This window comes from Rhineura floridana, chromosome 10 (assembly GCF_030035675.1).
Source record: "Rhineura floridana isolate rRhiFlo1 chromosome 10, rRhiFlo1.hap2, whole genome shotgun sequence".
NCBI classification, from domain to species: domain Eukaryota; kingdom Metazoa; phylum Chordata; class Lepidosauria; order Squamata; family Rhineuridae; genus Rhineura; species Rhineura floridana.
In genome coordinates this window covers 67312382-67325258 of record NC_084489.1, presented here as the reverse complement: position 1 = coordinate 67325258, position 12877 = coordinate 67312382, and the positions used below count along the sequence as shown (strand labels likewise).

Below are 12877 nucleotides of genomic sequence, written 5' to 3'. Positions count from 1 at the left end.
TTACGCAGGAGAAAGTTATCTCCAACACAAGTCAGAAATTTCTTGGAGGGGCCGTGCTTGGCAGAATTTGTCTCCCAACAGATATTGAGATAATTGAAGTCCCCCATTACTACTAAATCATGCCTCCTTGAAACATTGGCAATTTGCTTTTCAAAAGTTTCATCCTCAGTTTCTCCTTTATTGGGTGGTCAGTAGTAAACTAACCACCATGTTCCTTTGGCTCCATTGTTGCTGCTGTTACCTTTCACATCACTATTGTTGCTGCTGCTGCTACAGTTGCTGCCATCCTCCTCAGGAGAGGATCCACCACCAGCAGCAGGAGGAAGGTCCGGGGGGAAGGACAATGGGGTAGGGGGTAAGGCGGTCAACAAGGGTCAGAATCAGGTTGACAGCTTCCTCCACCACCAACAGGGGACCTCCCTCTCCAGGTGAGTAGCAGGAGGTGGCTCCTGCAAGATCACTGGGAATACAGGTGATCTGGAGATCTTAAGCAGAGACATGGAAAGAGAATCAAATAGAACAAGGTCAGTGTACATGCGGGGGGGGATTAGCATAGCTGCTGTGAGGGCAGTAGTAGCTAGAGTTACCCCAAGAATGGCAAACAGCACATCTACAGGGATGTCTCCCATTATCTGCACAATTACTGGAGGACCTTCTACCACCAGGGAACCCACAAGGGAAACACAAGGGGGAAAACAGATGGAAGATCACTGGATGGGCCGCCAGGGCTCACCAGTCTTGTGCTGGTATGCGGCCCCTTAAGTAGGCCCCAGTCTGCACCAGCAAGCAACATCCCAGCAATGACACCTGAGGAGGCCTCATTTGGACACTGCCTGGAGATTCCGTCTGTGGAAGAAGAAGCCCAGCTGTTGCATCTTAGGCAAAAGGTGAGGAGAATCAGGGAAGATATAAAAGGCCTTAAAGAGAGGAAAGGAGAGAAAGGAGCCCTGTGGAGACACAGGAAAGAGTCCAGGCAAGCTGGACCCAAGAGTGTCCACAGAAATCTTTGGGGAATGGGGAGAAGGTCTATGAATTGCTACTACAGGTCAATGGAACCCACTCCACCCACCATTACATTTAGAATTCCAGGGGGCAAATTCCCCCCTTTGAGGACACCCTTGACAGGACCTTTGCTGAGGTTGGGGAAAGGTGGTGTTTACTTCCCCTCAGCCTGTCCCCCTAAGCCCTACTGGGCATGGCCAGAGCAGGGATACCAGCAGCTCTGGCTTATCTACCCTCTGCACACTGAGGAGGCATAGCAGCCCTTGATTCAAGCTTCGCAAGGGCATTGGGGCAGAAAACTGCTGTCTGTATTGGGGAAGAACCTCCCTTGGAACGTTGAAGCAGCCCTGAGATGGAAAGGTCTGATAAAGGACATGAAGCTGGAAGGAACTGAAGCCTTCACCAGAGAGTGTGAAGTAACATTTCTGTAATAAAGCCAGATCTACAACAGAATAAATGTGAGTTGGTGCCTTAATAATGACCTCCTTACCAGATGGTCCCCATAGAAGGCATGGAGCAGGGCCCCTGTGATCTGTCGCTTCCCAGGGGTACAGGGAGAGCAGCATCAAGCTGCTGAGAAGGAGCCAGTCAAGCACCTGCTCAGCACCTAGCCACACCCATGAAAGCCACCAAAGATTCCTAAAAGGGGCTCCCAGGCACAGAACATCCACCTCTTGACTCCATAAGAAATCCAGTGATGCAACCACAGGGTGAGCTAGAAGGGCCTCCTTGGCTGGCATAGGCACTGGCAGCAGTGGTTGCTGCTGTGCTCCCTCCCAGATAGGCTCAACAGTTAACTGTAGTATGAGAGGCTGCATGAATTCCAACTCAGGTTGGAGAGGCTGAGCCTGTGAAATGGCCTCAATAGGGACAGCTAGAGGGACTAGCATGGCTGGACTAGCATGGCTGGCTGTTCTGTTAGAGGGGAGCTACAGCCAGAGAGAGGGAGGCAGAAGAAGTGAGAAAGGGGAGGCAGGTCAGTATGGCGGTGGCAGACCATACATCCCACAGCCCTCAACCTAGAGGCCCCTCTCTCCACTCCCTTGGTGCATACAACTCCCCTCCACAAGTGATGATGTTCCCATAGGTTCATTCCAGCACTTGCAGCAGTTGAACGGGCACTGACCTTCACAGAAGCTGCAGCAAACCACTTTGGATGCCACTTCTCAGCTGCCCCCCCACGTGCAAAGCCCTATGTCAGGATCAGCTGATAGAGGAGGGCCTTCTCCTCAGGCTGAGCCAGCTAAGCTGGGGTGAGGGACGTTGGAATGTCTCTCGCTGAGCCAGGGTCATGGACATTTGCCGGCATAGCCCTGGCTGAGCTGTGAAAGCCCAAGATCCACCAAATCCAAACTCTCTCATCCCAGAGGATCTTCAGTTTGGATTGTGCTGTTAGTGTCTCATTGCTCAATTACTCAGCCCTCACTGATTCACAATTGATGGACAACTTTCACTATTCATTTAAAATGTCAGGTGATATGAAAGTCTTTCTATGACTTCTAATCAGTCATAGATATTTCACAGATTTATCTTATCTGTTTCAGTCATCAAGGAATAAACCCAGGAATAGACCCAGTTTTTACTCACTGGCGGCTCCCTGAACGGGTCGATTAGTGAGAAAGACTCAACTCGCTCCCTTTGCTTTTATTTTCCTGCCCTGCTTGCCAAGAAGCATGCGTGAGTGCATCTCCATCCACGTTGGCCAAGGTGGTGTCCAGATTGGCAATGCCTGCTGGGAACTCTACTGCCTTGAACATGGTATCCAGCCTGATGGGCAGATGCCCAGTGACAAGACCATTGGGGGAGGAGACGACTCCTTCAACACTTTCTTCAGTGAGACAGGAGCTGGCAAGCATGTCCCCAGGGCCGTCTTCATAGACTTGGAGCCAACTGTGATTGATGAGGTGCGCACCGGAACTTACCACCAGCTCTTCCACCCTGAGCAGCTCATCACTGGCAAGGAAGATGCTGCCAACAACTATGCCAGGGGCCACTACACCATTGGCAAAGAGATCATTGACTTGGTCATCAACAGGCTCAGGAAGCTGGCTGACCAGTGCACAGGGCTCCAGGGCTTCCTGGTCTTCCACAGCTTTGGTGGAGGCACTGGCTCTGGTTTTACTTCCCTGCTGATGGAGCGTCTGTCCGTTGACTATGGCAAGAAGTCCAAGCTAGAGTTCTCCATCTACCCAGCTCCTCAGGTCTCCACAGCTGTAGTCGAGCACTACAATTCCATCCTGACCACCCACACCACCCTGGAGCACTCCGACTGCGCCTTCATGGTAGACAATGAGGCCATCTATGACATTTGCCGCAGGAACCTGGACATCGAGCGCCCCACTTACACCAACCTCAACCGCCTTATCAGCCAGATTGTGTCCTCCATCACAGCCTCCCTGCGATTTGATGGTCCCCTGAATGTAGATCTGACAGAATTCCAGACCAATTTGGTGCCCTATCCCCGTATCCATTTCCCTCTGGCCACCTACGCCCCAGTCATCTCTGCTGAGAAAGCTTACCATGAACAGCTGACTGTAGCAGAGATCACCAATGCTTGTTTTGAGCCAGCCAACCAGATGGTGAAATGTGACCCTCGTCACGGTAAATACATGGCCTGCTGCCTGTTATACCGTGGGGATGTTGTTCCCAAAGATGTCAATGCTGCTATTGCCACCATCAAGACCAAACGTAGCATCCAGTTTGTAGACTGGTGCCCCACTGGTTTCAAGGTTGGTATCAACTACCAGCCCCCCACCGTGGTCCCTGGAGGTGACCTGGCCAAAGTGCAGCGTGCAGTCTGCATGCTGAGCAACACCACAGCCATTGCTGAGGCCTGGGCTCGCCTGGACCACAAGTTTGACCTGATGTATGCCAAGCGTGCCTTTGTCCACTGGTACGTTGGGGAAGGGATGGAGGAAGGAGAGTTTTCGGAGGCTCGGGAGGACATGGCTGCCCTAGAGAAGGATTATGAGGAGGTTGGGGCAGACAGCGCTGATGGGGACGATGAGGGGGATGAGTTCTGATCTTTTTTGTTTCTGTTCTCTGCTTGCTCCTGTCTCCTTCTGGATTTCTCTTGCTGTCTGTTGGTCATTAAAAAAATACCCAGTTGAAAGCAGTCTTGTTCTTTCTTTAGTGAACAAACTGTGCCCTGTCCTTTTGAGCTGTGTAAAGGGGCCTTAGGCCAGGGGCCTTCTGTGGATGGTGCCAGCTGAGAACATGCTTGGCTGGAATGGGACTGGCGAGGCTATTCGGGTTGGCAAAGTTTGAATGACTGCATCGAGGCAACACAATCATTCACAACCCAGTGGAGCATGTAAGGGCACTGTCCTGGAAATTTGCAGCTCTTTAGCAATTGTTTTTATATTGTTTTATATTGCTTTAAATTTTAAAATTGTGTTTTAAATTGTTTTTAAAATATGTGTTTTAAATTGTTTTTAAAATATGTGTTTTAAATTGTATATTTGTTTTCATGTTTCTGATTGCTGTAAACCGCCCAGAGAGCTTCGGCTACGGGGCGGTATACAAGTGCAATAAATAAATAAATTAAATAAATAATAAATAAACATTAACATATGAATGCGAGTGTATGAATACTCCGTTAATATGCAGGCATTCTGAAATGCTTAAAAGTGATAGTCTCAACACTATAATTAAACATATTCTTTACATTTTAACATTTGATGTATATAACTAACTGCTGCTCATATAGAACTATGCTTTTATCCATATATGAAGATAGCAATCAAGAGCAAAATATATAGATAACAATACTATAATAAACCCTCTTTGATATAAACTATAGCTATCATCTCCTTTGCTGTAGTGACAGATGTTTGTACCTGTTCTGGACTGATAGCTGGTGATGCCTTTTTAGACTCTCCCATAATTTCCTTAGGTTCAACTGAAACTTTCATTTCTGAAAGTGGTGAAGCTTTCTGCTCAGTGATGCGCAAGCTCTCTTCCTCTTCTTGGATATCACGTTGAGGAGAGATGGTAATTTCTGTTTTCCTTCTTTTTGAGTCAGGTGGAAGTATTTCCTCAGGAGACTTATCTAAAGTTTTTTCCTTATCTCCTGTGGAATCAGGCAACTGCTGCTTTTCCTTAACGGAAGGTAACGGTGAAAATTCTGAAACAGGACTGCGATATGTTTCTTTCCCTGCACTTTAAGATTTAAAACATAGGAATTATTAGCTAAGGAGGTTTATTTATTCCCCCCACCCCCAAAAAATGGAACCAGCTGAATTGTATATCTTTATTTGTCAATAAAGGCAAACTTTGGCTTATTATTTATTTATTTATTACATTTATATACCGCCCCATAGCCGAAGCTTTCTGGGCGGTTTACAGCAATTAAAAACAATAAAAACAAATATACAAATTTAAAAAACACATAAAACAATTTAAAAACACAATTTAATTTTTTTTAAAAAACAATTTAAAAACACATGCTAAAATAGCTGGCTTAGCATGAATGTGCAGGCTCCCAGAAAGCAGCTGAGCCAACTCCTGGTAGCAAGCTGCTGGAGGTATCCCCAGCAGTGGAGCCAAGCAGAAAACCCCCAAATGGAGCATTCCAGGGGCAAGGATGGGGAGAACTGACCCAGCCTGGGATCCGCTGGATTTGGGACCTGTCTCAGAGCCATTTCTGGATGGTATTGGGCCCAATAATCCTACACCCCCCCTTCTGCTGTGGATGTAGTGGTAGCTTCACTATTCCAAAAGAGAGTGGTGGGTAGGTTAGGACTGCAGCCTAAATTTGTATGTTGTGGAAAAGGAAACAGAGAAACAAAACCTTCCAGAGTATTCTCTTGCTAGCCAAATTACAAAAATATTCAGTATTCTAATATTCAATGTCTGTGTAAGGATAAGTGTGACTATACCTTTAAAAGCACCTCCCCCAGTCGGGTTAAGAGGTTAAGACTCAGCAAAGGGCAGAGTTTCAGAATGGGAAAGTATCTCAAGGTGAGAAGTTCTTTTGCATATAATTTCTTAATAATTAATTTATTAAATGTCTCCTCTGGCCATCTTCTTATTTAAGACTGAGAATATTATATAGTACCAGGAGTTGCATCACAAAAAATAAATAACAGGAAGGAGAAAGAAAAGTAGCAGAAAACTGAGGCAGAAACATGAAATGACTTGACGCCCCAGGGAAGCTGAAATTCAGTTGCAATGCATCAGAATCCTGGAAAAAAGATTTAAGCAGGACTTCACCATCTATCTACATACTAAACACAAGCATTAAAAGGATTTTTTTTAAATCCTCAAAAGGTAGCAGAGCATTAGACCTATACCAGGCTATGCAATGAAGATAAGAGGAACAGGTTAGTTTTTCAGTAGTTCTAAACTGATTTGAGGAGTATCGCATTCCCAAAAGCCATGACACTTATGAAAGGTTCAAATTTTACTTTAGGGTTCAGCAAGAAGGGGAATCAGTAGAATAATTCCTTACTGATCTTAAACTGCTAAGTCAGTCATGCAGTTCTGAGTTCCTGAGTAACCAATGGGGATCTAATAGGATTGAGAGTTAGAGATGGCAAACAGTAAAAAAGAATGCAAGTCTTGGAAAATAAAAAGCAACTGTTCTCATTGATGCAGTAAGTACAGGACAAAGCCCCAGGAATCCTAAACACAGCATGGTCAGGATTTCATAGAAAGGACATATCCTGAATGGAAGTATGCAGAATGAGCTGTTAGCACAGGTACTGGGACGCAACAAGCACAAATCTCTGAATGAAAACTGTACCTACAGAAATACATGCATTGTGCAGGCAGTCACAGATATAAACAGTGCCGTGCAATGATGAAGCATTGCTATGCATGCACAAAATACAACCACTTTCCAAATGTACATTATCAGCCTAGACAGGATCAGAAAAAAGTACAAGTGCAAGCAGATAATTTCTCACAGGCTGGCACTGTGGAAGAAGTCTACTTAGATTGATTAAAATCAACAGGTCTTTGAGGAATGGATCACTGCTTCAGAAACAAATGAAACTGTGATGCAATACAAACTGGATACTGGAGCTGAGGTAAATGTGATCTTGGATGCAAAACATTTAAAACTGGCAAGGTTATTTAATTAAATACATGCATGCATACATACATACATACATAGAATGAGGGCTTACAGTGAGACAGCAATCCCACACAAATATCTGTGAGTTGGACTCTATATTCCAAGATCAAACAGAAATAATTCCACTTGTGATAGTGTATAGAATCACAGACCCAGTGCTAGGACTAAATATTTGTCATGCTCTGGGCCTACTAAGCTAAGTTCAAGGTGCTGGTTTCAGTTTATACAATGGTATGCAGCTTGGGATCAGGATACCTGACAGATTGTCATCCCTTATATACCCAATTGATCACTGTGCTCTGCAGATGAGGGCTTCCTGCAGATACAGTCTCATCAGGAGGTCCATTCCGCACAACACAGGAAGTAGACCTTTAGTATTGTGGCATCTACCCTTTGGAATTCACTTCCCTTAAATATTAGACAGATGCCATCTCTGTTGTCTTTTCAGTGCCTGCTGAAGTTCAACAAGTCTTTTACGTAGAGACCTTGACCCCAGTCTGCATCTGAATTGGAATTATTTGTAGGATTTTTAAATATGTTTTTAAAGGTGTTTTAGTGTTTTATCGCTTGCTGTTTGTTGCCCTAGGCTCCTTTTGGAGGAAGGCAGGATATAAATGTAATCATTAAATAATAATTAAAATATTGCATCTAGTAAGCCAAGTGAAAGACCTATACATTGAACAGAGATACCATGATGTCTTTGAGGATACATGCAAAATGACCACTGTATAAAATACAAATAATACAGCCAAATAAACCAGTGGAACCCCTTGCAAAGTTCCACAGAGATATTATAGGGAAAAACTTGAACGGCTGAAAAAGTAGAAGACTCCACAGAAGGGGTTCATACTTTAGTTCTAATAGAAAAGAAGGATGATTCACTTAGGATCCAATCCAATACACACTTACCTGGGAGTAAGTCCCACTGAACCCAATGGAGCTTATTTCTGAGTAGACATGTACTGGATTGCAGCTTTAGACTCTGCTTTGCCCCAAAAGAGCTTTACAAGAACATTTCACTCTCCCAGTTAGAGAGTACAGTTTTAGGGATATGACAGGGGCAAAATACTTCTCCACTTTAGATGCCAAAGCTAGAATCTGGCAATTACCAGTAAACAAAAGTAATTCATGTTTATGCAGATTTAATGCACCTTTTGGGTGCTACTGTTACTCCAGTTTGCCATTTTATATTAAGTCTGTCCCTGTGGTGGATCTAAGGATCATGCAATACATTTTTGACATGACTACTGGTACTAAGATATATAGAGATGACATCCTCATTTAAAGCAGAACATAATGAACAGCTACAAGTTATTAAATGAGAATGGGCCACAGGGGCCATTTAAATAGACATTCAGTGAGCTTCATGGCTATGTGGGGGTTCAAACCCTGGTCTACCAGGTCATAGTTCAACACCTTAACCACTACACCACATTGCCTCTCAACTGCTCAGATAGAAGACAGGAGGAGGCTCCACCTAGAATGAAGCAATCTACTTCCTCACTTCTGTTGCATTTCCTGGCTGTGGATGATAGATGGCAGCATTTACCCCGATGGACTATCATCCAGAGAGAAACAGAAAGAAAATCATCAGGGGCCAAACACTTGAGCAAGACATACAATTGACAGATGAAGCAACTTCTGCAATGAATCTGTGAAAGTCCTATCCTGTTGAATCAGGAAGGCCCCTGAGAAACGTATAGAACATTGTTAACTTCTTAGTGCACATAAAAATTATTCTTTTTATCTATTTATTTTATTTATTTAGACTATTTCTATACTGCTTAATATATAAAAAGATATCAGTGGGGTACAGAACAGTTAAACAACTACAACAGGTATTAAGATTTAGCAGAGGAAGTGCTAAAAATGAGATGTAAGAAAAAGTATGATTATACTTTTTAATATTTCTTCCCCTAACGTGATTCAGAGGTTCAGAGGGAAAGGGTAGGTTTCAGAAGGGGAAAGTGTCTCAAAGAGAGGAGACATTTTGTCTATATTGCATTAATAAATAATTCACTGAATATCTCCTCTAACCAGCTTCTCTTATAAAATTGAGATGCTTGTCTGAATGTGTGTACCTCTTTCTTAGGCTCCATTTTTTCAATTTCAGTCCTATATTTCATTCTTATAATAAACAAGGCATTTTGAGGGTAAAATTGCTGAGAGTATGCTGAATGGCATGCCACTATTAGTGTAGTTTTGTAGAGGTGTCCAGAGTCCATTGAGTCAAATTGTGTGGGAGCAGTTTAGTTATTGCAACCTGAGGATGCAATAGAAAATCAGTCAATCTGCCCACCATGGTTAGTAAAACCTAGCTGAAGGAGGTTGACTAAGGAGATGCCTCAACCCACTCAGACATTTATTTATACTTTTTCCCTCTATTTTCCATTCCTCTGCAATTTGTTTATTTTGCAAGTCTTTCTTGCATTTCTTCATCCATGATGTGGAAATATACAAGTATATCTCAGACATCAATAAATATTTACAAATCAATTTCAAAGTGAATGAATTTCCAAATGGGTAACCTTTTGAGTCTTCGGCAGCAAAAACAACAGAGTCTTGTGGCATATTAAAACCAAAGTTAATGAAGTGGCTAATGGCCCATCACAAAACCATCTATTGCTGCAATTGTAACCATTAGGGCTGTGCACCAGATTCATCCAAGGCCTGAAGCCTGCACCAAATTGGGCTGATTTGGGGGGATCTGAGCGTCGCTTGAGTCAGATTGAGATAGCCCAGATTGCTGTGGATCAGGCAGCCTGACTCTCCCTCCTGACTGATGCCTCGCCCCTAAAGCAGCATCCCATTGAGCAGAGGATTTGATCCTACTGAGTGCAGGATGTTCATTTGCAAGAGGCTCCCTCACAGGAAAGCCAGTTGCAAAGGAGCACTCTGTGGAATCAATGCCTCTGCTCACAGCTGTTGAATAGAGAATTCGATCCTGTGGAGTGCAGGGTGCTCATTTGCAGATGGCTTCCCTTCAGGGAAGCTGCTTAAGAAGCAGCACTCTGCAGGATCGATGCCTCCGCTCAATCAATGTTGATCAGAGGCATTGTTCCTGCTGAGCGCTCCTTTGCAAGTGTGCCTTCCCTGCAGACAAGCTGCTTGTGAAGGAACACCCCATATAATTTAATCCCTTGCTCTTGGTGTGGGGGGGGGAAGGACATACAATATCTCCTTCTCCCACCCGCTCCCAACCGTAGGTTTTTAAAAATGTGTTTTTTAAAGCCTAATTAAACATTTGTCCTGCCCCAGGACTAATTCAGAACCAAATCCAAGGTGTGTGGTCCCCAGGATATGTTGGTCTGATCCAGGGATCCTGGATTAGTGCCTGGGTGGATTGGGGGGCTGTGCACAGACCTACAAACCATGTCTAATCAGAAATAGGTCTCACTGAATTCAATGGGCTTAATTCCAGGTAAGTGAGGTTAGGATTGCAGTTTATCTCACTATCTAGATTTCTCAGTTCAGTTTAAACCTCTCATCCTGTCTCATTTCCCTCAGGCATAAAAGAAGAGCAGTAGTTGATATTTTGCTCTTTGTGTCCAGGAATGTATGACTTTATTACTTTTTTGTACCATTGTATTCCTATTATGTGAGAAAGAATAATGAATTATATGTTCTGTTGGTTTTTAAATTCACAGTAGAAAGGGAATTGAGTAAGTGCATATAGGCTGCCAGCAAAGAACAACTTATAAGTCTTACCTTTTATATACCCAGTCATTCACTGCGTTCTGCAGATGAGGGCCTCCTGCAGATACCATCTTATTAGGAGGTCCATTCCGAACAACATAGGAAGCAGACCTTTAGTGTTGTCACACCTAGCCTTTTAAATATTAGGCAGGCACTATCTCTGTTATCGTTTCAGCGCCAATTGAAGACCTTCCTCTTTCAACAAGCCTTTTAAGTAGAGACCTTATCCCAGTTGAGTCTGTGTTGGAATTCCTTTTTAAGATATTTTTAAGCTTTTTAAAAAATGTTTTGTTTTAATATATTTTAAAGTCTGTTTTTAATATATTTTAGAGTGTTTTTAGTGTTTTGTTTGCCGCCCTGGGCTCCTTCTGGAAGGAAAGGTGGGATATATATTAAATAAATAAATAAATCAACATGGAGGGAGCATTTGGGATTTGTCTGGAACTGGGACAAGGGCAGTTATGATTTTAAAACAAAGATATATGAAATGGATGGATCTTCAGAAATTAGCTGTCAAATCCATCTGATTCTCCACACCTTAACAAAGAGGCTCAAAAATCAATCAGTTCTTTCCATGTGAAAAAAACAATAATGAACACTGCATTCAGTTGTTTTTAAATTCATAGTAGGAAGTGAATTAAGGCTATAATCCTAAACTGATTTACACAGAAGTAAACTACTCTGAATTCAGAGAAAAGTACTTCTGAATAAGGGTTAGGATTGCAGTCTTTATGTATATAAGCTGCCCCTAGCAACAAACATATACATAAAAATCAACAGACACTTGAGAAAAAGAGAGAATCAGTGAGGCACCAGTCTGGACAACAAAAAATATATGTCAATGAATATGTAAATAATGTATATTGCAAAGCAATTTGAATATCTAAGTATAATGTACATATTTTTTAAAAACATTAAGGTGGAAAAGATTCATAGAAAGAGACCGTGCCATGATAGGTGTTGAATAGTTGAACAAAAGGAAATCCACTTGATAGTCCATTTTCAAAGGATTCTTCTGATTCTCTAGGTGACTGGGTAGGATCAAGGCGTCAGTAAGGCTTCTTTGTGTGGGGGTGGTACCAGCCACAGTAAAGGAGGCAGTGCAGTGGTCCCTTCTCAAGAGGCCCTTCTTGGCCTTGGAGGTTTGTGATAACTACCACCCAGTTGCTAACATGTTCTTCTTGGGCAAGGTACTTGAGAGGGTGATTCAACTTCAAGATTGCATGGAGAAAACTGATATGGACTCATTTCAATATGGCTACAAGCCTGGTTTTCGCACTGAAACAGCCTTAGTCACCCTCATGGATGATCTTTATCAAGAGAAATGAGAGAAGTACAACCCTGTTGATTCCCCTTGATCTCTCACTGGTTTTTTATAGCATTGAGCATGATATCCTTCTAGAGCAGCACTCTGGGTTGAAAGTTGAAGGCATGGTAATATAGTGGTCCTGCTCCTACAGGGCCATTTCCAGAAAGTAGCATTGGGTGACTTCTGCTCAATCTTTTGGCAGTTGTGCAAGTTTCAATTTTATCCCCCATACTCTTTAACATTTATATGAAGCCACTGGAAGAGGACCTGAGACATGGTGTCATTCACATGTGGATGATGCCAAGCTCTATTTTGCCTCATCAGCAGAAACATGTGATTCATGCAGGTGCGGGATCATTATCTTGAGGTTGTAATGGGCTACATGAGAGCCAACAGACAGACTGAAGACTGACAAGACAGAGGTGATGTGGGTAGGTGGTTCGTGTCTGGAAATTAGGTAGCTGGCCTGTTCTAGATGGGGGTCATACGCCCCTTGAAGGAGCTGCTGCATAGTCTGGGGTCCTGTATTGTCACTTAATGTCCATGTTGGCATGGATTGGTGGCATAAGTGCCTTTTCTAGGTCTGGCTGGTGCACCAGCTACAACCATTCCTGGAGACTGCTTTGCCACAGTAATCTGTGCACTGGTAACTTCCTGATTAGATTACTGTAATGCACTCTATATGGAGCTACCCTTGAAGATGGCCCAGATGCTGCAACTAGTGTAGAATGTGACTGCCAGAGTGATAAGTGGTGTGGTTACTCAAAATCATTTAACACCTGTTACACAAG

The 12877-nt window shown here is 43.3% G+C and overlaps 2 protein-coding genes across 2 annotated transcripts in view; one reads left to right on the top strand and one right to left on the bottom strand.

The window, feature by feature from the left end:
- The window catches only part of CCDC7 (coiled-coil domain containing 7), a 430640-nt gene that overhangs the window by 298653 nt on the left and 119110 nt on the right, over positions 1-12877 (bottom strand). The window contains exon 18 of the mRNA XM_061586654.1: positions 4842-5163. Coding sequence (XP_061442638.1) covers positions 4842-5163 — 322 coding nt within the window. The remainder of the gene's footprint in view (positions 1-4841; positions 5164-12877) is intronic.
- On the top strand, positions 2594-4044 carry LOC133365165 (tubulin alpha-1C chain-like). The gene has a single exon (XM_061586653.1). It carries the CDS (start codon positions 2676-2678, stop codon positions 4023-4025), a length of 1350 nt encoding a protein of 449 aa, XP_061442637.1. The 5' UTR covers positions 2594-2675; the 3' UTR covers positions 4026-4044.

Coding starts and splice junctions, on each gene's coding strand:
- LOC133365165 (XM_061586653.1), top strand. CDS start 2,676: ATGCGTGAGTGCATCTCCATCCACGTTGGCCAAGGTGGTGTCCAGATT.